Source organism: Chiloscyllium plagiosum, unplaced genomic scaffold (genome assembly GCF_037043375.1).
Source record: "Chiloscyllium plagiosum isolate Xiang-an unplaced genomic scaffold, Cpla_swu_hap1 HiC_scaffold_34, whole genome shotgun sequence".
Lineage (NCBI taxonomy): Eukaryota > Metazoa > Chordata > Chondrichthyes > Orectolobiformes > Hemiscylliidae > Chiloscyllium > Chiloscyllium plagiosum.
The window spans coordinates 17,662,739-17,689,693 of NW_028270172.1; the positions used below are offsets into that span (position 1 = coordinate 17,662,739).

The following is a 26,955-nucleotide window of genomic DNA, read 5'->3' on the forward strand; positions in this document are numbered from 1 at the left end:
TTTGTGGCCAATACAGTGCACTGATATGGAGATAAAAAGACTTTCATTCAGATAGCACCTTTCAAAATCTCAAGACATCTCAAAGTCAATTAACATTTGAATTATGATTTGGAGATGCCAGTGTTGGACTGAGGTGCACAAAATTAAAAAAAAAAAAATCGAAGGAGCCATCTGATGAAGGATCAGCACTCCAAAAGCTAGTGCTTCCAATTAAACCTGTTGGACTATAACCTGGTGTTGTGTCATTTGAATTATAGTCATTATTTTGATGTAGGAAATATGGCAGCCAATTTGAACTCAAAGTTTCACAAACCAAAATGTGTTAATATCCAGAGCACTTATTTAAGCAATACTGATTAAGAGATAAATAGGTATACTAGGTAATGAGTAAAAGGCAATACTTGGCTCATGTGATCTTCTGGACTGGTTTTGATCACCTGAGGAGTGTCAGAGAGTAATTTTCGAGAGTATCTTTTGCATAATTAGCCCTGTTATATTTTATTTTAGCACTCAGGAGATTACACAACTGAGAGAGTAGTTAGGAGTTTGGGAAAGTGGATCAAAAGAAAGAGGAGTTTGGAAAAGGAATGTGTATATAACTGGTGGTCCAGCCATTAAATGTGGAGCAATAGTGACCATATGACCCATTATTTTCATTCTCATCTACTTTCCAATAGATAATGGCCAACTTATTGGGCACATCTCCATTTCTCTTTCTTAAACATTGTTTAATGATCTTCAGAGAGTGTGGATGAGGCCTCGATCTAACATCTCATTCTAGACACATCACTTCCAACAGTGCAGCAGTCCCTCCTCACCAAACTGAAGTACCAATGTCAATTATATCTTCAGATCTCTGGAGGCAGGCTGGGACTAATGACTGAGGGATAACAGCACTACTTCTGGGACAAGCCTTATCCTCTTTAAAGAAACAGGTTGGGATAACCAGCATTGAAATAAAGTTTGGACAGAGCCAAAGACCTTGAGAATACAAAAAGGCCATTTGGTTTATCCACCTTGTATCAGTTCTTTGCTTGAGCAATCTAAAATGAGCTCCAGCATCTTGATCGCACTTCCATACCCAGTTCTCCACTTGGGAATTTAATCTACTTTCCCTTTATAAGATGCAATGAAGTAAGCCTCAACTGCTCCCTTAGATAAAGATCCCATGTTCTAACAATGTTCGAGAAAAAAAGACATTCTGATTAAACGCTCACCTCACCTTCTCATTGACATTGTTAAAATGCTGATTTATTTTGACTTATTGCTAACTTATTATTTTTGAGAAAGGACTCCTGCCCCCCCCCCCACCCCCATGCACCATGCTAAATCATTTTTAAAAGAAGGTATGAGAAATTGGGGCATTTCCTTTAAATATAATTACCAGCCAATAGGAAAAGGCAATAGTGGGCTATTGAAATATTCAGAATATTACATATAAAAATGAACAATTGCCTCAAATGATCTGAACTTTTTGTGTTTGCCAAGGAGACTTTTAAAAAATCATTCATATGTAGATTTCGTTGGCTGGGCCAACATTTAGTGCCCGTCCCTAAATGTCCTCCAGAAAATGGTGGTGCACTGTTTTATTGATCTGTTTTTGTTCATTTGGTCTAGGTACACAAGGCTGCCGGGGAGGGATTTGCAGGATTTTGATCCAGCAACATACATCTGCTACCCTTGTCTTTTCTACATGGTAGTGGTCATGGCTTTTGAAGGTGCTTTTTAAAGAGCCTTGGGGAATTTCTGCAGTGCATCTTGTAGATGGTACACTCAGCCAATCACTCCCTCACACGTGGATGTGGTACCAGTCATGTGGGCTGCTTTGTCCTGGAGATGGTGTCAAGATTTCTCAGTGTTGAAGATGCTGAACTCATTGAGGCAAATGGGAAGTAAGTATTACATCACCCTCCTGACTTTGTTTTGTAGATGGCAGGCAAACTTTGAAGAGCCAAGAGGTGCTGCAGAATTCCCAGCTTCTGGCGTGCTCTTGCAGCCACAACATTTCATACGACTAGTCTAGTTCAGTTTCTGATCAATGAAAAATATGGCCAGTCTTCCATCATGAAAATTGAACTTTTTACCAGGAAGTAAAGTACTCATGGAGTCAACATGAATTTATGAGCATCCTTGAAGAATTTTATTCAAGTTTGAGGGCGTTACCGCTTTTATGGAACAAAGAAATTCTGTGGATGTAACAAATTCAATTTTCAGCAAGCTGTGTGCTATCATGTTCTGCAAATGATTAAACTATACAAATATTATCTATTCATGCTGGATAGCTTCTTTATGTTCAGCTTCACTAATTGCCCCTGCAATCAGATCGCATTTCCTCCAATATGCCTAACATTTAATAAAACGAAAATGATACCTGAGGATCTTAACAATAAAACATTCAATGCAATACTGGATTCTATGATCTCATACGTCAGCTTCGCAGATTTGCTTGTTATTTTGAAAGATAGCATGGAATTGACTGTAAATCAACGACTGTATTTTTATAAAGCATTTATAACTTATTCCAGTGAAATACATCAAATTTTCTACCATTCCTCAAACTAAAAAATATTGAACTGGAAGTTCCATCTACCTTATAAGTTAACCAATTTCTAGATTAGTTTACCTTGAGCTAACTGGCACTATTGACTGGACAGAATAAATATGCTCTGCTATGCTCAGGGCTGTATCACATTCATCCATAATACTGTCTTGGAAACAAAGCACCTGAATAGTGTTGCTACTTTCTCAAGGTTGCGGAAGGAACCATAGGGAAGAAAAAGTGTACTTCTGGATCTATTTCTTGACATCAAAATCTCCATTTGAGGTGAGTCTTAACCATGCAAAGGAGATAAGCATGTCAAACAAGGTACTTCCATCATTTTTACTCCAAAAGAACTGAGCACAAAGCATCTGGTGTTCCTGGGTTCTAGCATTACTAAGAAGTTTGGAAGAAGTTAGAAATTTAGATTGCTGTTTTCCTTAAATGTTTAATCACAGAAATATTGACTGTTGCAAATAAACTGGCAGATATATTCAAAACCCAGCAGTGCTTAAAGTTGCTATGAAGATAAAATGTTAGCCACACAGCTTGCAGATGTCTCACAACATCACACTCAAACAAATGGAGAACACACTGTATGATCTCTTGTGGAAGAAAAATAGAAAGCTGTACCAATCAGTGCTTCCAGCTTATAGTTTAATTACAACTATCTGCAAATAAGTTCCAGCAATCTATACACAAAACACAAACCAGAATGCAATGGATGAGACTGAGGCTAACTTTCCTACCACATTTTAAAGTCATACCTGATTAAATTTTCAGAAAGGGATCTTAGCTTCTCCTCTTTTTCATTTCTCAATAATTGTGAATCCACAATTGTTTGTTCTTTTTGTTCCACTTCATCCATTAATTTGCGATTACAATCCTTCATGATAATGTATCAAAAAACAATTATAAATGTTAAGTCACGATGAAATGCAGGTATATTATCGAGATTTATTGAGTCAAAAGTTCTGACATACTAATTTCAATTTGAGTGTTTGTATATGTTCATCTCACCTGAACTTCGACGAGTTGTTTATTAATTGACATTATTTGGGTTTGTCGCCCATTAAGATCCTTTTTCACAGCCTCCAACTCTTCATTAACAGTCTGTCAAAATTAAAGTATCATTATCAAAAATTTGCATCACATCATTATTTGTTGCAATTGCATTCTAATTCCAACATAAAGCAATATAGAGTCATAGAGATGTACAGCACGGAAACAGACCCTTCAGTCCAACTCTTCCATGCCGACCAGATATCCCAACCCAATCTAGTCCCATCTGCCAGCAACCAACCCACATCCCTCCTAACCCTTTCTATTTATTTGCCCATCCAGGCACTTTTTAATTGTTGCAAATGTCCACCACTTCCTCTGGTAGCTCATTCCATACATGCACCATGCTCTGCATGAAAAAGTTGACCCTTATGTCTCTTTCATATCTTCCCCCTCTCACCTAAACCCTATGCCCTCTAGTTCTGGACGTCTCCACCCCAGGGAAAAGACTTTGTCTAATTATCCTATCCAAGCCCCTCATAATTTTGTAAACCTTTATAAAGTCATCCCTCAGCCTCCGATGCTCCAGGGAAAACAAACCCAACCTATTCAACCTCGCCCTAAAGGTCAAATATTCCAACCTTGGCAACATCCTTGTAAATCATTTCCGAAACCTTTCATGTTTCACAACAACTTTCCGATAGGAAGGAGACCAGAACTGTATGCAATATTTCAAAAGTGGCCTAACCAATGTCCTGTACAGCTGCAACATAACCTCCCAACTACTGTACTCAATACTCTGACCAATAAAGGAAAGCATACCAAACACCTTCTTCACTATCCTATCTACCTGTAACTCCACTTTCAAGAAGCTATGAGCCTGCACTCCAAGGTCTCTTTGTTTAGCAACACTTCCTAGGACCTTACCATTAAGTGTATAAGTCCTGCTAAGATTTACTTTCCCAAAATGCAGCACCTTGTATTTATCTTAATTAAACCTCATCTGCCACTTCTCAGCCCATTGGCTCATCTGATCAAGATCCCGCTATAATCTGAGATAACCTTCTTCGCTGTCCACTACACCTCCAATTTTGGTGTCATCTGAAAACTTACTAACAATACTTCTTATGCTCACATCCTAATCATTTATATAAATGATGAAATATAGTGGACCCAACAGCGATCCTTGTGGCACTTCACGGGTCACAGGCCTCCAGTCTGAAAAGCAATCCTCTACCACCACCATCTGTCTTCTACCTTTGAGTCAGTTCTGTAACCAAATGGCTAGTTCTCCCTATATTCCATGAGATCTAATCTTGCTAACCAGTCTCTCATGGGGAAACTTGTCAAGCACCTTACTGATGTCCATATAGATCACATCTACCACTCTGCCCTCATCAATCCTCTTTGTTACTTCTTCAAAATATCCTTTGGTAAAGTGAATGCAATAATTACATTTATAATGAAACTTGATCCTAATTAGGAAATGACAAATTTCACTAATCCAATGGAAAATTCAGGAAAGCAATTCAAATCATTGACATCTGATGCTAGACCAAATTACAGCTAACCTGAACAGGGAATACATGCAGACAGAAAGGATACTAATACATTGCTAAAATTATTAAATGATAAAATGACAAGCTATTTAAAGTAGGGGAGGCTAAGAAAGGTTTTCCCATAGTCAGGCAGAATAGACAAAATCAGCAAGCTGTTATCATTCATAGTCGAAAAGCATGGTGCTGAAAAAGCACAGCAGGTCAAGCAGGATCCGAGGAGTAAGAGAGTTGAAATTCATAAGCCCTCCATCAGAATGTTACCACTCATCTCCAAGCACATGGTTTACATCAGTACAAGCGGAACTATAAGCTGGGCCTAAATACATTTGGTCAACCCATTCAGACATGATATGACATGAAGGTGGCCCAGTGGTTAGCACTGCTACCTCAGGTTCAGGAGTTTGATTCTAGCCTTGGGTAACTGTCTTGCCAGGAGTTTGCACATTCTCCCTGTGTCTGCATGGGTTTCCTTCGGGTGCTGCGATTTCCTCCCACAGTCCAAAGATGTGCAGGTCAGGTAGATTGGCCATGGGAAATTGTCTGTATTGTGTAGACTAAATGGATTAAATATGGGGTCACAGGGATAGGATGGGATGGTCTTCAGAGGATTGGTGCAGATTTGGTGGGCCGAAGGGCCTCAATCTGCACTATAGGATTCTATGATCTCTGGTGCAGACAGACCTAAATACCCAGGCCTTCTGGCCCAGAGAGGTAGGGACACTACCACTGCACCACAAGAGCCCTTAACAATATCTTTGTAAGATGGATATAGGCTGTCTATTACTGGTAACATGAAGTCCAGGGAAGAAGTGCTAAAAAAAAAGTTATAGAACAAAGATAAATACATCATTTTCAAAATGAATATGACAACAGAAATTTGAGGTCAAATATTCAATTTAAAAAATTATCAAAGCCAGGTAAATTGCAGGTATTAGGCCTATAAAATCTACTAAATTCAAAATTCTTCACTGAAATTAGTGATGTTCTTCACAGCTTATTCTGTATCTTAAACAGCATTAAAATTTAAATAGAATCTCTCTGTATTACATTACAACCATTAACCAGACTCCCTGACTAGAGAACTACAAAGAGAGGACATAGTCATCACCTTTAGTTTATTCTGATAATCCATCATCTCTCCACTCATCTGAAATTTGACTGCAGACAATTCTTCTCTTGCAGCTTCTTGGCAGCCCTTTGCTTGCTGTTGGGCTTGTGCTAGATTTCTCTGCAGCTCTTTGATAGTTGTTTCGGACTCTTTCGATCGCCTTAACTCTTCCAGCAGCTGTTCCTTCTCACTCTTGAGTTTGGAAACATCAAGATTCAGTTGGTTTTGTTCTGCTTTGACCTCCTCGCAGAATGCTATTTGCTGTTGAGAAACTTCAATATATTTCTTCTCAGCGTCAGCTTTTTCTGCACTGAGTGTACAAATCTGCATACCAAGTTCCGCAATTTCAGTGTTCATCCTGTGGAGTAGATCTTTGGTCTCCACATTTTCAAGATCAATCTTTTCAATATATTGTTTCAACTGGGACAACTCTTCCTTAGCAGTCAGAAGTTGTTCCTCAAGTTCAATTACCTGTTGCACTGACTTCTCCCTTTCATTTTTAAGGCAATCTTCTTTTTCTTTAATCAGCAAGAGTTTCTCAGCATGATCATGATTGATTGATTGTATCTGCTCTTTTAGATTTTGAACCAAAGCTCTGTATTCTTCCTTGGAAGATACTGAAAGTTTTAGATTACTGCATATACTTTCCTTTTCCTCGAGTGCCTGTTTAAGCTTTGACTTGAGCTCTTCACTCTCTGCCTTGAACCTGGTCACTTCTGCCAGCTGGATTTCAAGCTGATTTTTAATTGAAATTAATTTTGCATTTATCTCCTGCATTTCTTTCTCCTGAAGCTCTCTCGCCTGTAGCTGAGCTTCCACTACTGCATTTTGCTCAAGTACTAGGCTTTCTGAAAGTGCCATCTGCTGCTTAAAGGTACTCTCAAGATTCAACTTTTCTCTCTCCAAAGCCTCTATAGCTACCTGACTTTTCTCAATCTTTTCGGAAAACTCCTTTAATGCGCTAACCTTTTCAAGCAAAGCACCTTCCTTCTTATCTAGAAGGGAAACAAGTGCATGTTCATTCTGCTTTGATTCAACCAATTTATTCTGCAGGTCTGAAATCAGTTCTCCCTTAGCCTGGCAACATCCTTGGAGGTTTAGCAAGCAGTCGTTCAACTTATTTTTTTCTGCTTTCAAATCATCAAATTCCACCTGATTCTTTTCTAGCTTTGCTTCTGCTCTCTTAACCTGCCTGAGAGCACATTGCAGTTTCTCATTTAACTGCCTGTTTTCTTCCCTTAACCTTGTTTCTTTTTCATCCACTGTCACCATAGCATCCGCTATTTGGCCCTGCAATTGCATCTCTGATGCATTCAATTTGTCTATCTCAGTTTCAAGAGTTAAACACACCTTCTCCAACTCTTCCTCTCTTTCAACATGTTTCTGCACAACCTGGTGATGTTTCTCCCTCTCAACTTGCAATTTCTGATATTCAACATTAAGATCTTCTGTCCTAGTCTTCAGTTTGGCGAGCATTTCTTCTAAATCTTGCGTTTTTTTTGTAAGATCTTCTTTCTCACCTAAAAGCGTATTCTGAATCTCCAGAAGATTTTGTACCTGGTTATGAGCAGCAGTTAATTCCGATTCTTTGGCTTTCAGATTGTTGGAAAGAGTGTTTGCTTGTTCCTCTAAAGTGATCTTTAATTCTTTATATTTGATTTGCATTTCTTCTTGCCCTTTTCTCAATTCCTGAACAGACTTCTGCCCTGATTCAAGATCCGTAGTGTCCATTTCTTGTACATTTTTAATTTCTTTCAACTTATTCAGGGTACTTTCTATCTCTTCATCTTTGTTTGCAAGCATAGCATTTTTCTCCTGAAGATTTGAAGCTGCCTCTTGTAGCTTCAACTCAAGCTCATTTATTAAGGACTCTTTTGATTCCAAATCATTTTTTAACTTGTTCAGCTGAGACTGCTGTATACTGCTTAATCTCTGCAAGCCAATTTCCTCCCACTCAGCCTCATTCAGCTTGTCAAGAAGCTCCTGGATCTTCTGTGCTGAATCATAGTGGGTTGCTGTTAGTTGCCCCTTTTCAGTCAAAATACTATCTATTCTTGCGAGCAGCTCTGCATTCTTTTGTTCTGCTGCAATTAGCTTGGTCTGAAGCTCATTAACAATGCCAGTTTTGGTCTCTTCAGAAATCCTGATCCTCTCCAGTTCTTGTGTTAATGACTGCAACTTTGCTGTGCAGTCTTCTAGCTCCAAAACCTTCCTCTGAAGCTCCTTCTGTTTTTCAATGGAACCGTCTTCTAATATCTGCAATGATTTTTGAAATTCCTTAACAATTTCTTGAGCAAAAGCAGAACCTGCAAAATTCTGATTCAACTCTTCCAACATCTGCTTCAGTTTATGATTTTCTTCCATGGTATGAGCAGTTGATTTCTTCATAGCTTCTGCAGTTTGCTCATTCAAAGTTATTGTCCTTTGTAACTGTTCCTTCTCCAGTTCCATCTGCTGGATCTTCTCTTGCATCTCCCTCTGCTTTATATCAGACTGATCAAGTTCAGCACGTAACTCATCAAAGGTTTCCAGCTGCTCTGCCATCAATGGGTTGTTTATCTCTGGATTCAATAAAGAGTCTGGAGCCTACACAAAGATGGAATCTGGATATTAGTTATGTTATAGCAAACAACTTTGCTGCAACTTTAATCAATATAACTTACTTTTTCAGAAAACAAACCTCAAATCCAAATGAACAAATGGGCCCTAAATGGGTGCAGGATGGTTATTAACAAAAAAAATCAAATTGTTCTCACCATTCCCCAGCTTATCAAGTGGTTCCCTAAAATCCCTAACGGAAGGAAATCAGCCATCCTTGCCTGATCTGGCCTCTATGTACCTTCAGTCAGTCCCCCTTCATCATACTATCTACTCAGATGTGGGATATAAATGCAATCTTGTTAGCAAGACCCACATTCTGAAATCAAAAGTTCAAACATTAGAATTTTAATTTAAAAGAATGAGAGGTGATCATATTGAAACACAAAACTTCCTGTGGTGGTTTGATTGGATAAAAGTTGAAAAGATGCTTCCACCAGTGGGGGATTCTTCAGTAGTGGACATCGTTAAAGAATAATAGGACACTCATTTAAAACGGAGCCATGAAAGAATTTCTTTTCCCAGAGGGTACTGAGTTCTGGAGTTTTCTACTCCAGAAGGTTGTGGAGACTCGAAGATTGAAAGGATTTCAACGGGAGTTAGAGAAGTTGAGGCCTGGAGTTGATCAACCATGATCTCAGTGAATTGCTGGGTAGGCTTATACGGCCAAATGACCTACTCCTACTCCTATTTCTTATGAATGCATAAAGTGTGCTAAGGTAGAGTTTCACTTAAATTAACCAATACATGGTAGATCATCATAATGTTAGAGAAAAATTGATGATTGCCATCAGAGTAAGAGAAGATCAGTAATAACATTACACAAAATAAGAGTACTATTCAGCAATGTTTAATTATCTCTGCAAAGTGCATATATCAGCTTATGATTTTGATACTTACTTGTGAGTAGTTGCTGATCAAACTGCTTACACTTGAACATCTACTTGGTGGTTTCCAAAGATGCGATGGAGAATGAGATAAACTGAAAGACCTCCTTGAAAATAAATAAACATACCAGTTTTATATTTACTGTTTGACTACTAACTAAAATAACTATCCTCAGAAAGTAAAATGTTTACGCAGAGGCATCCAACTGTGTGGCGAACCCCAAAGTAAATATAAACATCTGTTTTCTTAGGGTTTCTACTTCTCCATCCCAAATGTACAGGTAAAGGGAATGTTCCCTCTGAGTGGCATGTGAATGGTGAGGATCTGAGCCAGTGTTACATGCAGGTTGTAATCTGCTGTGAAGCCTGCTGGGCTGTGCAAAGGTGGGGGCAGGGTAGGGACACTCCACCCAGGCAAGTCCGTTATCTACCATCAGTGGTTTTCTTTTCCCATAACATCTTTTTAAAACTCACCTTTTCTTTGGAGGTTCAGACCCCAAGTTTGACATGATTTCCACAATCTCCATCTCCCCTCCAACCCAGAGACCCACTTTCACCGTTCAGGATCAGTACACCTGGACTGTGGCATTGCTAACAAACTTGTGTGGGGTCTTGCGGATAGCAAAGATGTGGGAACTGCCAACACTACGAGGCCACAGCTGCCATTGCATATTCAGACATAGACTGCACGGTGTTACACAAGGCTAATGGTAATTCTGATTACCATATGTCCCACCTTACAGTGTAATTCCATTAAAGTTACTAGTACAACAGTGTGCCAGAAGGCTCAGCTCTGATACAGTTAATTATTATATATGTAAATTTGTGACAATGCTGAAAATAAGAATACATAATAGTTTTACAATAGCATGGATGGTGTGATTCATTTCAGAATTAAAGTTTAGAAAATCTCTGAGAAGAAACTTGATGCGAAAGAGCACAAATGTCAAGTGCAAACACAATGCAACTGGAAGTCTCATGAAAAATATCGTGCATTTCGCAGAGAACCAATGTGCACATATAACTATTTTGCTCAACAAAGAAGACAGACTACTCAAAGAAATTTTAAGCATCGTCACTTTCAATAGCTCGTCTGTGACTCCGCCTCAACTCTTCTTATGTTGAAACACTTGGCCAAGTTTTACTTGGCTCCAGGTTTGAGTATTCCCTTGTTCTTTTTTTCAGCTCTTAATAAACTTTCAGCTCTTCATGAATTCCACTACCAATATTCTAACCTACACCAAATTCCATTCACTTTTATGCATCATCTCACATTGGCTAGTTGCCCACTGATGTCAGGAGTTTAATATTCTCAACCTCAGGTACAAACTTATCCACTCTACGTGTCTGACTGTGAATCCTTCAATCTACAGTCGTTCTGTCCTAAAAGGCACATTGCCACTTGCTATTTCTGTAGTTTCCAGACAGCCTGTAGAGGGCACCATGCTGAGAACAAATGACTGAATGTTGCTGCTTAAAGCATTCAAACATCTATGGATTTGATGTGATTTAGATTTATTGTCACATGTATATACAAATACAGTAGCGCCTCGACATACGAACGACCCTGTTCACGAACAAATCAGTTTACGAACAGGATTGTATGTAAAATTTTGCTTCAACATATGTACGAAATTCAAGGTACGAACAAAGGTACGAACGCAAAAAGCCCATGTGCGACCACGTGGTTTCATTGTTCTGCTTTGCTACGTGCTTGTGGAACGCAAAAGCTCTCTGGCCCCGTGTGATCTCATTCAGTTCGTCTTTGGCGAGTGCGCTGTGAACAGCATTCGTTGCTACGTTCAAGCATTCTTACGCTATCTGAACAATGGGAAAAATTGATTCAGTTTGCGAACCGGGTCCCGGAACGGATTAAGTTCATAAGTCCGAGACGCTACTGTACAGTGAGAAGTGTTTTTCGTGTGGTATATGCAAAGTGCAGCCACACTCTGGCGCTGTCTTGAAACACTGAATGCAATGCAAGGTTTTATTGCAAGAGTTCATCTTTCTCTCTTCTTTATGTTCCTCCTCCACTGCTTGACATCAGCTGGAATGTCTGAAGCAGGCTCCTGGGTCTCTGTAACAGGCTTGGAGGTCTTGGGTTTGGTCCTCCACCGCTGCCACTCCCACGACCTCCATGTCCGAGCTGGAGCCACAGACCGTTGGGTGCATGATTTCTGTACTTCCTGTTCCCCATTGGACACTCCTCCAGATGTACCAATCTCCGTCCTTCCCTTTCGCCATTGCTTCCTCTCCTTCAGGCACCCGGGCCTATCTGCGGACATGTGGCCTCAGCTCAGCCTGTGTGTCTGGGCCGGGGGAGTCAGCCCTATTACACAGATCCATAGGGTAATGAAAATACAGTGCATGTTGTTCACTGCTGACTACTGAAGTCAGGTCGTTAAACATTTGCTGGTTGAAAGCAAATTACTGCAGATGCTGGTATCTGAAACCAAGCTGGTTTTGACAAAGGGTCAGTTAGACTTGAAACGTCAGCTCTTTTCTCTCCTTACAGATGCTGCCAGACCTGCTGAGATTTTCCAGCATTTTCTCTTTTGGAAACATTTGCTGGTGCTGGACTGGCACTTGAATTTAAAACCGTTTAGCTCTAGCCTTGGGTGGTCTGGAGTGGCTGGATGGCAAAAGAAAGAAGACAAAAGACAGCATGACCAGCTAGGATGAGAAAGAAAGACAGAGACTGTGCGAGAGATCATGATCATAACCACAACAAATATACAAACAGCACTTCTAATGAAAGCAGAATCACAACAGATACAATGCTACTCTGTAAGAGGCATTTAAAGCCTCCTCCATGGGTAGTTTGATGGTGCTGTTGTAAAGACAAGTTGGGACCCTGCTGCTTTCCACCCTGAATAAGTCATGGCAAGAAGATCCATTGATGGCTTTTCTATCTCAACGTTAGTTAAGGCCTATAAGTGGGCAATTAATATCCATCATCATCCTACCGCTACTGTCAAAGGGCCCAACATACAAATCTCTGTGGGGTTGCTTGCAGGATCCCAAAAAGAGTTCTTTGTTCAAAGGCACTGAGTTCCTGATTGGAGGCCTGGCACTGTGAGGCACACCCTGCCCTTGATGCCAGCCTACACACACCCCTCCGCTGACATCCAACTCCTCCCCCGAACAACATGTGATCTGGGATCCAGTGATGATCCCAGTGCTCATACATGATGATTCTCGGGTATAGTACATACCAGCATCAGCCATTATGTAAGGTGCAAGTTTGTGCAGCGCAGAGGAGATCATCGCTGAGGAGATAAAGCCAGCCATGGGGAAAACACACCCAACATGGCCTCATAAGGGGGTCCCTGGAGGTGATGGCAGGCAGCCTGGGGTGGCAGCAATAGCAGGAACAGGCTGCAAGGCAGTGAAAGCAGGCAGCACGAGCCACTGGTGGAGAGAGCGAGAGCAGGCAGTTCTGGGCAAAGCCAAGCATGGAGTGGGGGGAGGTCATGTTCTTGTGGGGAATGCCTGCCCAGCATGGCCAGACACCAGAAACTATGTTTCTTTGTTCTTCTACTTTTTAATAAGAAGGACTGCAATGTTTAACTTTTCAAAATTTCATTTTCCTTATTTTTCTGCTTTACACCAAGATTCTGTACTTAGGTACCTTTGTACCTAAAATGGCACCCTAAGTGGCAACTTGTAAACTTTTCACTGTACTCATGAGAGTACGGGTGACAATAAAGCTAATGCAAATTCAAACAACTTTATCCCAGCCCCAGCCTTCATTTTCTAAAATGCAGAAATCAGACTTTGAATGAGGCTCCAACAAAATGCACGATCTAATTTCAAAGTTAGTGACCAAATTCAATGACATAATCTGCACCACAACTGAAATTTAACAGTTTTTAGCGGCAGCAGCAACTCGAAAGGCGGGAGCTTTGACCAGGGGCCTGCCGGAAGCGGTGAGTCACTGATTTGAGCTTTTATATTTGAAGTCAGAGAGCAGAGGTTTCTGGGAAAGGAGGGACTTCTTATTTTTTTTATTTCTTATATAAGTCAGTGTTTTCTTCAGATCATTCGGGAGGCAGAGGCTGTGATAGATAAGAGTTACAGGGAAGTGGTTACTCCTAGGCACAAAGAAAGCTGGGTGACTGTTCGAAGGGGGAAAATAAAACAAACAAACAAAGTCAGTGGACAGATCCCCTGTGGTCGCTCCCCAGAAAAATATGTATACCGTTTTGGATATTGTTGAGGGGGACGACTTACCAGGGGTATGCAGTGGGGCCCAGGTCTCTGGCACAGAGCCTGTCCCTGTTGCGCAGAAGGGAAGGAGGGAAAGGAGAGTGTTAGTCATTGGGGACTCAATAGAGGGTCAGGTAGAAGGATTATTGGGAACGAACGAGACTCACGGTTGGTGTGTTGCCTCCCAGGTGCCAGGGTCCGTGATGTCTCGGATCGTATCTTTGGGGTCCTGAGGGGAGAGCCTCAAGTCATGCTCCATGTAGGGACCAATGACATAGGTAGAAAGAGGGATAGGGATAAAAGGCAGGAATTCAGGGAGCTAGGATGGAAGCTGAGAGCTAGAACAAACAGAGTTGTTATCTCTGGTTTGTTACCCATGCCATGTGATAGCGATGCAAGGAATAGGGAGAGATATCAGTTAAACACGTGGCTGCAAGGATGGTGCAGGAGGGAGGGTTTCAGTTACTTGGATAATTGGGGCTCATTCTGGGGAAGGTGGGACCTGTACAAACAGAACGGTCTTCATTTGAATCAGAGGAGTACTAATATCCTGGGTGGGAAATTTGCTGGTGCTATTCGGGTGGGTTTAAACTAGCTCAGTAGGGGGAATGGGTACCTGAGGTGTAGTTGCGGTGCACAGGAGGACAAGAATAGGATTTCGGGGTCACAGGAATGTGCTGGCAGACAACAAACTGGTTTGAAGTGTGTCTACGTCAACGCCAGAAGTATCCGAAATAAGGTAGATGAGCTTGCAGCATGGATAGGTATCTGGGACTTCGATGTTGTGGCCATTTTGGAGACATTGATAGAGCAGGGTGAGCAACGGATGTTGCAGGTTCCAGGGTTTAGATCTTTCATTAAGAACAGGCAAGGTGATAAATGAGGGGGCTGTGTGGCCTTGTTAGTCAAGGATAGTATAACAGTGGCTGAGAGAACTTTTGACGAGGACTCGTCTACTGAGGTAATGTGGGCTGAGGTTAGAAACAGGAGAGAAGAGGTAACACTGCTTGAAGTTTTTTTATAGGCCTCCGCAGAGTTCCAGGGAGGTGGAAGAGAGGATTGGCAAAACTATTCTGGGTAGGAGTGAAAGGAACAGGATGGTCATTATGGGGGACTTTAACTTCCCCAACATTGACTGGAAATGCTATAAATCTAGTACGTCGGATGGATCAGTTTTTGTCCAATGTGTACAGGAGGGTTTCCTGACACAGTATGTAGAAGGGACAACAAGAGGAGAGGCCACACTAGATCTGGTGCTTGGTAATGAACCAGGCCAGGTGTTTGATTTAGTTGTAGGTGAGCACTTTGGAGAGTGACCATAATTCAGTTACGTTTAGTTTAGCAATGGAAAATGGTACATGCCACAGGTCAAGAGTTATCGATGGGGCAAGGGCAGTTGTAATGCGATTAGGCAAGAATTAGGATGCATAGAATGGGATAGCAAAATGCAGGGGATGCAGACAATGGAGATGTGGAGCTGGTTTAAGGAACAGATATTGCCTGTCCTTGATTGGTATGTCCCTATCAGGCAGAGAGGAAGTGATAAGGTAAGGGAACCATGGTTTACTACAGAAATTGCATCTATTGTTAAGCAGAAGAAGGAGGCTTATGTGTTGATGAGGCAAGATGGTTCAGATGAGGTGATAGAGAGTTAAAGATCAGCTAGGAAGGATTTAAAGAGAGAGTTAAGAAGAGCAAAGAGAGGACACGAGCAGTCTTTAGCAAATAGAATAAGGGAGGACCCTAAAGCTTTCTATAGGTATGGGAGGAATAAAAGAATGACTAGGGTAGGAATAGGGCCAGTCAAAGACAGAAGTGGGAAGTTGAGTGTGGACCCTGTGGAGATCGGAGAGGTGCTAAACGAACATTTCTCATCGGTTTTCACTCAGGAAAAGGAGAATAGTGTAGAGGAGAAGAATGAGGTCCGAGATATTAGACTAGAAAGGATCGAGGTTAGTTATGAACAGGTGTTATCAATTCTAGAAGGAGTGAAAGTAGACATGTCCCCTAGGCCAGATGGGATTTATCCGAGGATTCTCTGGGAAGCTAGGGAGGAGATTGCAGAGCCTTTGGCTTTGATATTTGAGTCATCATTGTCCACAGGTTTAGTACAAGAGGACTAGAGGATTGCAAATGTTGTGCCCTTGTTCAAGGAGGGCAGCAGAGATGACCCAGGTAATTATAGACCAGTGAACCTTACTTCTGTTGTAGGAAAGATTTTGGAAAGTATAATAAGAGATTAGATTACTTACTTACAGTGTGGAAACAAGCCCTTCGGCCCACAAGTCCACACCGACCCTCCGAAGAGCAACCCACCCAGACCCATTCCCCTACACCTAACACTACAGGCAATTTAGCATGGCCAATTCACCTAACCTGCACATCTTTAGACTGTGGGAGGAAACCGGAGCACCCGGAGGAAACCCACGCAGACACTGGGAGAATGTGCAAACTCCACACAGACAGTTGCCCGAGGCGGGATTTGAACCCAGGTCTCTGGCGCTGTGAGACAGCAGTGCTAACCACTGTGCCACCATACCCCCGACACACCTTATAATCTTCTAGCAAGCAACATTTTGATTTCTGATAGTCAACATGGTTTCGTCAAGGGCAGGTCATGTCTCACAAACCTAAATGAGTTTTTTGAGAAGGTTACCAAGCACGTAGATGAGGGTAGGGCAGTTGACGTGGTATACATGGACTTCAGTAAAGCCTTTGATAAGGTTCCACATGGTAGGCTGTTGGAGAAACTGCAGAGGCATGGGATTGATGGTGATCTAGTAGTTTGGATTAGAAACTGGCTTTCTGAAAGAAGGCAGAATGTGGTGATTGATGGAAAATATTCAGCTTGGAGTACCTCAAGGATCTGTTTTGGGACCGCTACTGTTTGTCATTTTCGTAAATGACTAAGACGCAGGCATAGGTGGATGGATTAGTAAATTTGCAGACAACACTAAAGTCGGTAGAGTAGTGGACAGTTTGGAAGAATGTTACAGGTTGCAGGGGGACTTAGATAAACTGCAGAATTGGGATGAGAAGTGGCAAATGGAGTTCAATGCAGCTAAATGTGAAGTGATGCACTTTGGGAAGAATAACAGGAAGGCAGAGTACTGGGTCAATGGAAAGATTCTTGGTAGTGTGGATGTGCAGAGGGATCTTGGAGTCCACGTATGTAGATCCCTGAAAGTTGCTATCCAGGTTGATAATGCTGTTAAGAAGGTGTGTCAGGTTTCATTCGTAGAGGGATTGAGTTCCGGAGCTGTAATATCATGCTGCAACTATATAAAATGCTTGTGCTGCCACTCTTGGAATATTGTGTACAGTTCTGGTTGCCATATTTCGGGAAGGATGTGGATGCATTGGAAAAGGTGCAGAGGAGATTTACCAGGATGTTGCCTGGTCTGGAGGAAATGTCTTGTGAGGAAAGGCTGAGAGACATGGGTCTGTTCTCATTGGAAAGAAGAAGGTTAAGAGAGGATTTGATAGAGACATATAAGATGATCAGAGGATTAGATAGGGTAGACAGTGAAAGTCTTTTTCTGAGGATGATGATGTCAGCATATACGGGGGGTGGGGGGGTGGGGGGCATAACTATAAATTGAGGCGGGATAGATTTAAGACTGACATCAGAGGCATGTTCTGAGGGTGGTAAGGATGTGGAATGCCCTACCTGCTAATGTAGTCAACTCAGCCACATTAGGGAGATTTAAACAATCCTTGGATAAGCACATGGATGATGATAGGATAGTGTAGGGGGACAAATTAAGAATAGTTCACAGGTTGGCGCAACATCGAAGGCCGAAGGGCCTGTTCTGTGCTGTATTGTTCTATGTTCTAAGAGAGGGTGGCCCGCACTGTAGGATTCCCAGTAACTGATCCAAACAGGATCCAAAGCCAGCTCCATTGTACTTGCCTCTTAAGAATCCCGGAGGCCAGGAGAAGCAGGATGCTCCCATTCAGCCCTTCATGTACAACCTACACTCACTTCAGGTGCAATTATCAGCCTCCACAACCAGCCTTTCCAAATGGCAGCTTTGCCAACCCCCCCCCAACTGTGACAACACCCCTGATTGCAAGTTGCAGTGCAGTTAATCCTTTCTCAGTGCCAAGGAATACTGCCACAAGTCACTGGCTATAGCTCCTAGCCATTAGTTTTCTTGCCCGTCCACCCACTGGCCAGGTTGTCAATTTCGTTGACTGCTGGGTACAAGGCAGTATGCTAATGAGACCACAATGAGTTAACTATCAGTGGGATCTTCATAACCCTGGTATGTCAGTCTTCCACATGCCATTGTGCCTCCCTGTAAATATGGGAGCTTCAGTCTATGTGATCTAGGTAGAGCAATGGAGAATGCACATATTACTGCTGATCAACAATTAATATTCAAGCTTTGTTTTAATTTTATACATACATTAATACAGACAGTCCTGCTCTCATTCCAGACAGAAGACTTTGTGTATGCAGTGCTCCTGTTTCAGCTCAACAAAATAGGTGACAGCCATTCACTGGTTCATTTCTCAGGTCACTGCCCTGATCAACCAACCTGCCCAGTTCAAAATTTAAACAACGTCTGGCTGTTAACTGTCAATCAGCATTAACAGATCTCTATGGCTGTACCTACAGCTGGAGATTTGCAGCAGTTCAAGGCAATTCATCACCACCTTCACCAGGACAACTGGGATGGGCAATAAATGCTGGTGCAGCCAATGACACCTACATCCCATTAATGAATAAAAAGTCTCCACCAAAGTCCACTTGCCAACCAATCGACACTCTCCTCACATACAGCAGAAAAGTTAGGTTTCCCTTTAAATTTGTATTCTTGTGAAACATCTTACACAGTACAAGACAAAAACCTTCAATAAAATATACATTTTCCAGAAAATTGTACAACTAAATGACTATTTGTTATCTCCACTTTTGTAATAACTTTTTATGTCTTTTTTGCACCTTCTTCAGCATCTCCCACTATGGAGATGAACACTGTGCTCAAAACCAATGACCTACAGAAGTTTAGCAAAATTTCTCTGCTTTCAATTCCTTGCCTCTAGAAATGAACCATAGTGCTTTGTTTACATCTCTTATTTCAAAGTTTACCAGCATCATAAATAATGATGTGAATCTAAACTCACTCCAAAACCAAATTGAAAATACAGAAGTACATGGCATCTTTGTAATCTATCCCCCTCACTCCCTTAAAACATACACAAATGATTTATTACAATTATTTCTCACTGTTTACAGTTATTTCTCACACAATGCTGATCTTGTACATAGATCAGAACTGCTCGAAGATTGCTGTTTCTCATGCTAAAGGCAATTGTGGTTGGTGACTTTTCGATATTTGAGTTTTTGATAACCTAGATGCATAACATTCCACCATGGCTGCTGCTACAGCTGATCCCAGCTGATGCTAGCACAGTGGCAGGTACTGACTGTCAGAAGGAGCAAGCCTGCTGACATAGTCAACAAGCACTGCTCTCACTGTACAAATACCACTACACTGGGGCGGGGGCTCCAATACTCGTACTATTCTGCAGGAGTGCAGACAGCTGTTGGCTGACTTCTTCACGAACCTCACCAATTCTGCCCATGCCAACTGTCTGACTCTTCAAAGAGGAGATTTGTTCAAACCCTGTAATCATCTAAGCCTCAACTAAAGCTGTGATGTTTGAATGTGGTCTTGTTACGTGAAGATCCGTTCTTTTCACTTTGCACTCAATAGAATATTTCACAAAAATACAAATTCAGCAGGAAAACCAACATTGATACAGTATGAGAAGAGAGTGTTGGCAAGTGGAGTCTGATTGGTAGAGAGGTTGCCATGGAGAATCTGCTAATGCTGATTGACAAATAGTAGCCAGGTTTTGTTTACATTTTAAACTAGGCAGGTTGACTCCGATAGGTCAGGAAATTGTCCCAAGAAATGAACCAGCAAATGGTGTCGTTTTGTCTTTGAGCTGAACATGAACTTTCGATCTGCAAAGTCTCTGGAGATGACTGTAATCTGTAGTGTACTGAAGTCATCTAAGGTATGCCAATGAGCCAGAAGCCAACTCCTGTATACTTTCAGACAAAGTGGTAAAATCCTTCAACAATGCTTCCAGCACCTCATAGAACATTCTGTATGATGCTTGCAGTTTTCTCCTTATAGTACTGTACAAAGTTTGTGAGAAGATTTGTAGCTCGGGTGCTCGTTGTTGTGATTCTGTTCGCCGAGCTGGGAATTTGTCTGGCAGACATTTCGTCCCCTGTCTAGGTGACATCCTCAGTGCTTGGGAGCCTCCTGTGAAGCGCTTCTGTGATGCTTCCTCCGGCATTTATAGTGATTTGTCCGGAAGTGACAACCGGAAGCGGCAGGTACAAATCACTATAAATGCTGGAGGAAACATCACAGAAGTGCTTCACAGGAGGCTGTAAGAAAAAAGGAGAAAGTGAGCACTGCAGATGCTGGAGAGCAGAGCTTAAAAATGTGTTGCTGGAAAAGCGCAGCAGGTCAGGCAGCATCAAAGGAGAAGGAGAATCGACGTTTCGGGCATAAGCCCTTCTTCAGGAATGAGGAGGGTGTGCCTAGCAGGCTAAGATAAAAGGTAGGGAGGAGTGACTTGGGGGAGGGGCGTTGGGAATGCGATAGGTGAAAGGAGGTTAAGGTGAGGGTGATAGGCCGGAGAGAGGGTGGGGACGGAGAGGTCGGGAAGAAGATTGCAGGTCAAGAAGGCGGTGCTGAGTCTGAGGGTTGGGACTGAGAAAAGGTGGGGGGAGGGGAAATGAGGAAGCTGGAGAAATCTGCATTCATCCCTTGTGGTTGGAGGGTTCCTAAGTGGAAGATGAGTCGCTCTTCCTCCAGGCGTCGTGTTGCCATGGTCTGGCGATGGAGGAGGCCAAGGACCTGCATGTCCTTGGCGGAGTGGGAGGAGGAGTTAAAGTGTTCAACCACAGGGCGGTTGGGTTGGTTGGTGCGGGTGTCCCAAATGTGTTCTCTGAAACGTTCCGCAAGTAGGCAGCCTGTCTCCCCAATGTATAGGAGGCCACATCGGGTGCAGCGGATGCAGTAAATGGTGTGTGTGGAGGTGCAGGTAAATTTCTGATGGATATTTAAGGATCCCTTGAGGCCTTGGAGGGAAGTGAGGGGGGTGGTGTGGGCGCAAGTTTTGCATTTTTTGCGGTTGCAGGGGAAGGTGCCGGGAGTGAAGGTTGGGTTGGTGGGGGGTGTGGATCTGACAAGGGAGTCGCGGAGGGAGTGGTCTTTCCGGAAGGCTGATAGGGGTGGGGAGGGAAATATATCCTTGGTGGTGGGGTCCGTTTGGAAGTGGCAGAAATGACGAAGGATAATACAATGTATCTCGAGGTTGGTGGGGTGGTAGGTGAGGACCAGTGGGGTTCTGCCCTGGTGGCGATTGGAGGGGCGGGGTTCAAGGGCGGAGGAGCGGGAAGTGAAGGAGATGCGGTGAGAGCATCGTCAACCACGTCTGAGGGGAAATTGCGGTCTTTGAAGAAGGAGGCCATCTGGGTTGTTCGGTATTGGAATTGGTCCTCCTGGGAGCAGATGCGGTGAAGGCGAAGGAATTGGGAATATGGGATGGCATTTTTAAAGGGGGCAGGGTGGGAAGAGGTGTAATCTAGGTAGCTGTGGGAGTCAGTCGGTTTATAGTTGAAACTTTATTGCTGGAACAGCACAGCAGGTCAGGCAGCATCCAGGGAACAGGAGATTCGACGTTTCGGGCACAGGCCCTTCTTCAGGAATGAGCAGAGAGTGTTCAGCAGGAGAAGATAAAAGGTAGGGAGGAGGGACTTGGAGGAGGGGCGTTGGAAATGTGATAGGTGGAAAGAGGTCAAGGTGAGGGTGATAGGTCGGAGTAGGATGGAGGCGGAGAGGTCAAGAAGAAGACTGCAGGTCAGGAAGGCGGTGCCGGGCTGGAGGGATCCGGCTGAGACAAGGTGGGGGGAGGGGGGATGAAGAAACTGGTGAAGTCCAAGTTCATCCCCTGCGGTTGGATGGTTCCCAGTCGGAAGATAAGACGCTCCTCCTCCGACCGTCGCGTTGTTGTGGTTTGGCGGTGGATGAGTCCAATGACCTGCATATCCTCGGTGGAGTGGGAGGGGGAGTTGAAATGCTGTGCTATAGGGTGGTTGGGTTGGTTCGTCCGGGTGGCCCAGAGGTGCTCTCTGAATCGCTCCGCAAGTAGGCGGCCTGTCTCCCCAATATAGAGGAGGCCACACCGGCTGCAGCGGATGCAGTAGATGATGTGGGTCGAGGTGCAGGTGAATCTGTGGCGGATATGGAAGTTTCCTTTGGGGCCTTGGAGAGAAGTTTATAGTAAACACCCGTGTTGAGTCGGTTGTCCGAGATAGAGATGGAGAGGTCGAGGAAGGGGAGGGAGGGGTCTGAGACGGTCCAGGAGGCTCCCAAGCACTGAGAATGTCACCTAGACAGGGGACGAAACGTCTGCAACACAAATTCCCAGCTCGGCGAACAGAACCACAACATAGTAGTGTACCCTAAATCCTCATTTCTGTGCAGTTCAGGAACATTCCCTCTGGTGCTCTTCCCTGCGTTGTCCTTACCATCAGGACAGGGTGCTTCTCAGTGGTTCACAGTATTCTAGCACGCTAGGAATCGATCCATACTGAAGCCCCTGATTATTGTTAAAGTCTGACCACTTGGAATAATTTCTTGTTTTGAATTTTTTCTCCTCTTAGCTCTATGGAGCTTAGTTAGATGTTTTCCCCAGGGTGGGGGAGTTCAAAACAAGTGAGGGCATAATTTTAAGATGAGAAGAGAAAGATTGAAAAGGGACCTGAGGGGCAGCTTTTTTACACAGAGGGTGGTTTGTATATGGAATGAACTGCCAAGGGAAGCGATAGATGCAGGTACAGTTATAACATTTAAAAGACATTTGGACAGGTACATGAATAGGAAAAGGTTTAGAGGCATATGGGCCAAATGCAGGCAAATGGGGCTAGTTTGGTTTGGGAAACATGGTCAGCATAGATGAACTGGACTAAAGGGTCTGTTTCTGCGCTGTATGACCTTGACTTCCAAACCCTATAGTTCACTATTTCACCCACGCAATCAGTTGAATAATTCAGCGTACCTCTAGCTAAATGAAAGTCAGAGATCCAGACCGATTTTGTCATGTTCTTTCACTTGTCAGTTTGGAAATTATAGCTTTCAGAAAACACTTTGGCAATACAAACACTTTGTCTATTGTTGGCCTACTTATTCCTTAATATAACATTTACAATTAACCAAGCGTAGTCAATACTCTGCAAATTGCAAACAGCCAAAGGGAGGTGCTGTTTAATATGATCCGCCAGTGGTTGAGATCTACAGCCACCTGCAAAGCATCAGCATTGAAATTCATATACTGGACTCATTTGTGCAGTAGACAAAGGGTGATTTTGGTTGTGATTTTGTGTTGCTACTGTGCAGCTGCAGCAGGAACTCACTAGCTTCATCTGTTGTTCAGATTTCTATAGTATTTTACCCTTCCAGGGTAATTCTTCAGCAATACATAGGCAGCACAGTGGCTCAGTGGTTAGCACTGCTACCTCACAGCACTAGGGACCGGGTTGGAATCCAGCTTCTGGCAACTGTCTGTGTGTAGTTTGTACATTCTCCCTATGTCCGCGTGGGTTTCCACCGGGTGCTCCGGTTTCTTCCCTCAGTCCAAAGAAGTGCAGATTAGGTGGGCTAGCCATGCTAAATTGTCCATAGTGTTGAGGGATGTGTAGGTTAGGTGCATTAGTCAGGGGAAATGTAGAATAATAGGGTAGGGGAATGGGTCTCGTTGGGATACTCTTTGGAGGGTCAGTGGGGACTTGTTGGGCAAAATGGCTTGTTTCCACACTGCAGGGATTCTATATAGCAAGTATTATACATATAGATATGCACATTGATGCGTTTTTCAACTGAATTTACTATTTACAATTGAATACCTTTCTTTTGCAAAACTGAAAACAAAACCACAGAACAATATGTATCTTTAAAACATAACTCATGTGATGTACTTCCCAATTCAACATTCCTCTTTCATAATTACAAATCATTTCCCTGTTCTGCAGTAAATTCCTGATTTAATAGGTTGGACAGAGAGCATTACTTCCATACTGAGTGCTATTCAGATCACCAAACATCAAAGCACAAATACATAAACAGAAACAAAAGAAGCTGAAAGCATTTTGAAAGTGTGTCCCGCGTTCTGGACTTTACAGGCTGTACAGACACAGATAAAAGGAAAGAAATTGCTCGAAGCTAGCATTAAATATTGCTGTCTGATTGGTACTCTCTCATTTTCAACATTTCCCTGCCAGATACTTCCTTCCATAACTCATCAAAAATGTTTGACACATTGGGCAGAATATTTGTTCTGTTAGGATCCCAATGTCGGGTGCATTTCCAGGTCCTGATATCATGTCTGATCAGTACCTGACGCCCAACATAATTCTTAACGAGCTGGATAATTATTGGTCAGGGTGCAATCACCTCCAAATCAGAATGGAGACAAACTCTCAAAGCTTCATGCTCAATGGAAATTCCTCTCACAGTAAGAGTTCAGGTGCTCCACTGCCTGAGACAGGAGCTGCTCATTGGGGTGGTTGGGTAAGGAAGAGAGGACGCTTAATATAAAGGCACTCCCAATGAGATTTTACCATCAAAAAGGTCACTGCTCCTAGGTGATTGAGGACCATCCCCTCGACTGACAGCCAGTAACTACGGCTTTAGCTCATTCGCTATGTCATGGGAAGCGTCTCCCCCAGCTGGATGGGGCACGGCACCACCTGCTCCTCCATCCATGGTCTCAAACTGCAAGGTTGCCTTCTTCCGTTGGCTGCATTTCAGCTTCGTTTCTAATATCCCCCCTAGAAAGTGGGGGTTTGCATGCTGACTAAAAATTTTCAGTTTGCATGTGGAGTGTTCCCTCCTTATACCGTTTAGTGGCTTAATGATTCTCTCACTCCTTGTGGATAGGTAGTAATCAAACCCCAAAAGGTCCTGAACGAAAATGGCCCAGGGTATTAATCATCACAGAAGACTGGCCCACTAGCTGGTGGAGGAAAATTGTGGGAAATTCTGCCTTCAGTCCCGCCTTGATGACCATTTAAAAATTTGACCCAGTGTGCTTCATATCCAATAATTTGGTTGCCAGTTCATTTACCTGCCTTCCAAGGTGTTAATTTTAAATTGCTTTGTTGATCAACCGGGCTGGCATTGAAAGTTTCTTCATGCTTCTGTCTCCTGCCAAACGTTTCGCTCACTACACCCTTTCTTTTCCTAACAATGGCGGAAGCACCTTCAGCTCTTTAGCTTTAAGAGTTTTCTTAAACTCTTTAACCCCCATCTCTTCTGCCCCAAACTTTGTAGTTGAATTAAGATCACTAACAAAGTTTCTAAGTTAAAACACTGCGATCTATGCATTTGGTCTGGTTCACCTTTCACTTAATAACTAATAATCATTCTAAACAATGACAGTACCATTAACAGGACTAATATCCACTGCAGTACAAAGGCCACTTTAATACATTACAATACAAATACTCAATTTCAACTGATAAAATATCAATTATCCGACCCAATGCAAATGGGTGTGCCTTACCGTGCGAATGTTGGCCAAGAAGCATCCAAATCGTGTCCTCTAGAAGCCAAGTCAAACTGCACTTCATTCAGCTCATAGAGGTGATCGATAATGTCAGAACCGAGATGAGATATTAGCAATGGACTTCGGGCATAATACCAGTCACTTTAAAATTTGAGAACAGAAAATGACTTGGTAAGATCACAAACAAAATTTGTATCATAAAAAACAAAAAGGTTTTGCAGAGTGTTCTTGAGACACTTAGAAAGCTAACAAGAGACCATTCTTGTTACCATAGTTTACCAGGAAGGTAATTATCACGCTTGCACAAATAAGCAATATATAATGACAATTCATTCAGATCCCTTCCAGAGCCTTATCACAAATTGATTATTTTATCGGAAATTAAACTAGTCCTCAGTATATTTGTTTCCACAGACTAAACCCAAACACAAATTCTCATCATGAAAATCATAATGATACCATTCAAGAAGTGTTTCAGCCCACTGTTCCATCACCAGCCATTCAAAAGAGCCATTTTCCCAGAGACTTGATATTAATCTAATTCCCTTTTGAAAGTTACGATTGAATCTGCTTCCATCACTCTTTCAGACTGTGCATTCCAGATTACAACCACATGCTGCATTAAAAAGCAATTTTAATTCCTCATAATTGGGGTTACATAACCCAGATTATATATAAATCTTAAAAATTATACGTAACAGAAACTGGAAGCCAATTTTGTATCCAAGTGGCTAATTCTCCCTGTATTCCATGAGATCCAACCATGCTAACCTGTCTACCATGAGGAACCTTGTCAAACGCCTTATAGATCACATCTACCGCTCTGCCCTCATCAATCTTCTTTGTTACTTCTTCAAAAAACCAAGTTTGTGAGACATGATTTCCCATGCAAAAAGCCATGCTGAATTTTCCCAATCAGTCCTTGCCTTTCCAAATATATGTAAATCCTGTCCCTCAGGATTCACTTCAACAACTTACCCACCACTGATGTCAGGCTCATCGGTCTATAGTTCCCTGGCTTTTCCTTACCACCTTTCCTAAATAGTGGTGCCATGTTAGCCAACCTCCAGTCTTCCGGCACCTTACTTATGACTATCGATGATACAGATACTTGGAAAAATAATTTGGGGAAATCACAACCTTCAGAACATCATTTAGAAGATATTGTTTCCAATGAATGTGTTACAGGTATGTGCACTAATGGTGATTTCCACTTATAGCAGAGTCTACGATCAGAGGGCATAAACTCAGAATAAGGGATCACCCATTTAAGACGAAGATGAGGAGGAATTTCCTTTCTAAGAGGTTAGTGAATCTGTGGAATTCTTTATAACAGAGAGCTGTAAAGGTTGGGTCATTGAGTATATTAAATGTCGAGAAAATATTTTAATTATTAAAGGAATGGAGAAAATGAAGTTTTGCGAAAAGGCAAGAAAATGGATTTGGGGATTA

The 26,955-nt window shown here is 42.5% G+C and overlaps 1 protein-coding gene across 4 annotated transcripts in view; it reads right to left on the reverse strand.

Moving 5' to 3' along the window:
• The window catches only part of LOC122564486 (FYVE and coiled-coil domain-containing protein 1), a 186,524-nt gene that overhangs the window by 136,900 nt on the left and 22,669 nt on the right, over positions 1 to 26,955 (reverse strand). For all 4 annotated transcript variants that reach the window (XR_006315928.2, XR_006315927.2, XM_087978526.1 and 1 more), the window contains 5 exons: positions 25,501 to 25,644; positions 9,707 to 9,800; positions 6,209 to 8,794; positions 3,560 to 3,652; positions 3,307 to 3,425 (listed from right to left, as the gene is read on the reverse strand). Coding sequence is in view for 2 of the 4 variants with exons in the window: in XM_087978526.1 (XP_087834652.1) it covers positions 3,307 to 3,425; positions 3,560 to 3,652; positions 6,209 to 8,794; positions 9,707 to 9,800; positions 25,501 to 25,644 (3,036 nt within the window). In the remaining 2 variants the exon portion in view is untranslated. The remainder of the gene's footprint in view (positions 1 to 3,306; positions 3,426 to 3,559; positions 3,653 to 6,208; positions 8,795 to 9,706; positions 9,801 to 25,500; positions 25,645 to 26,955) is intronic.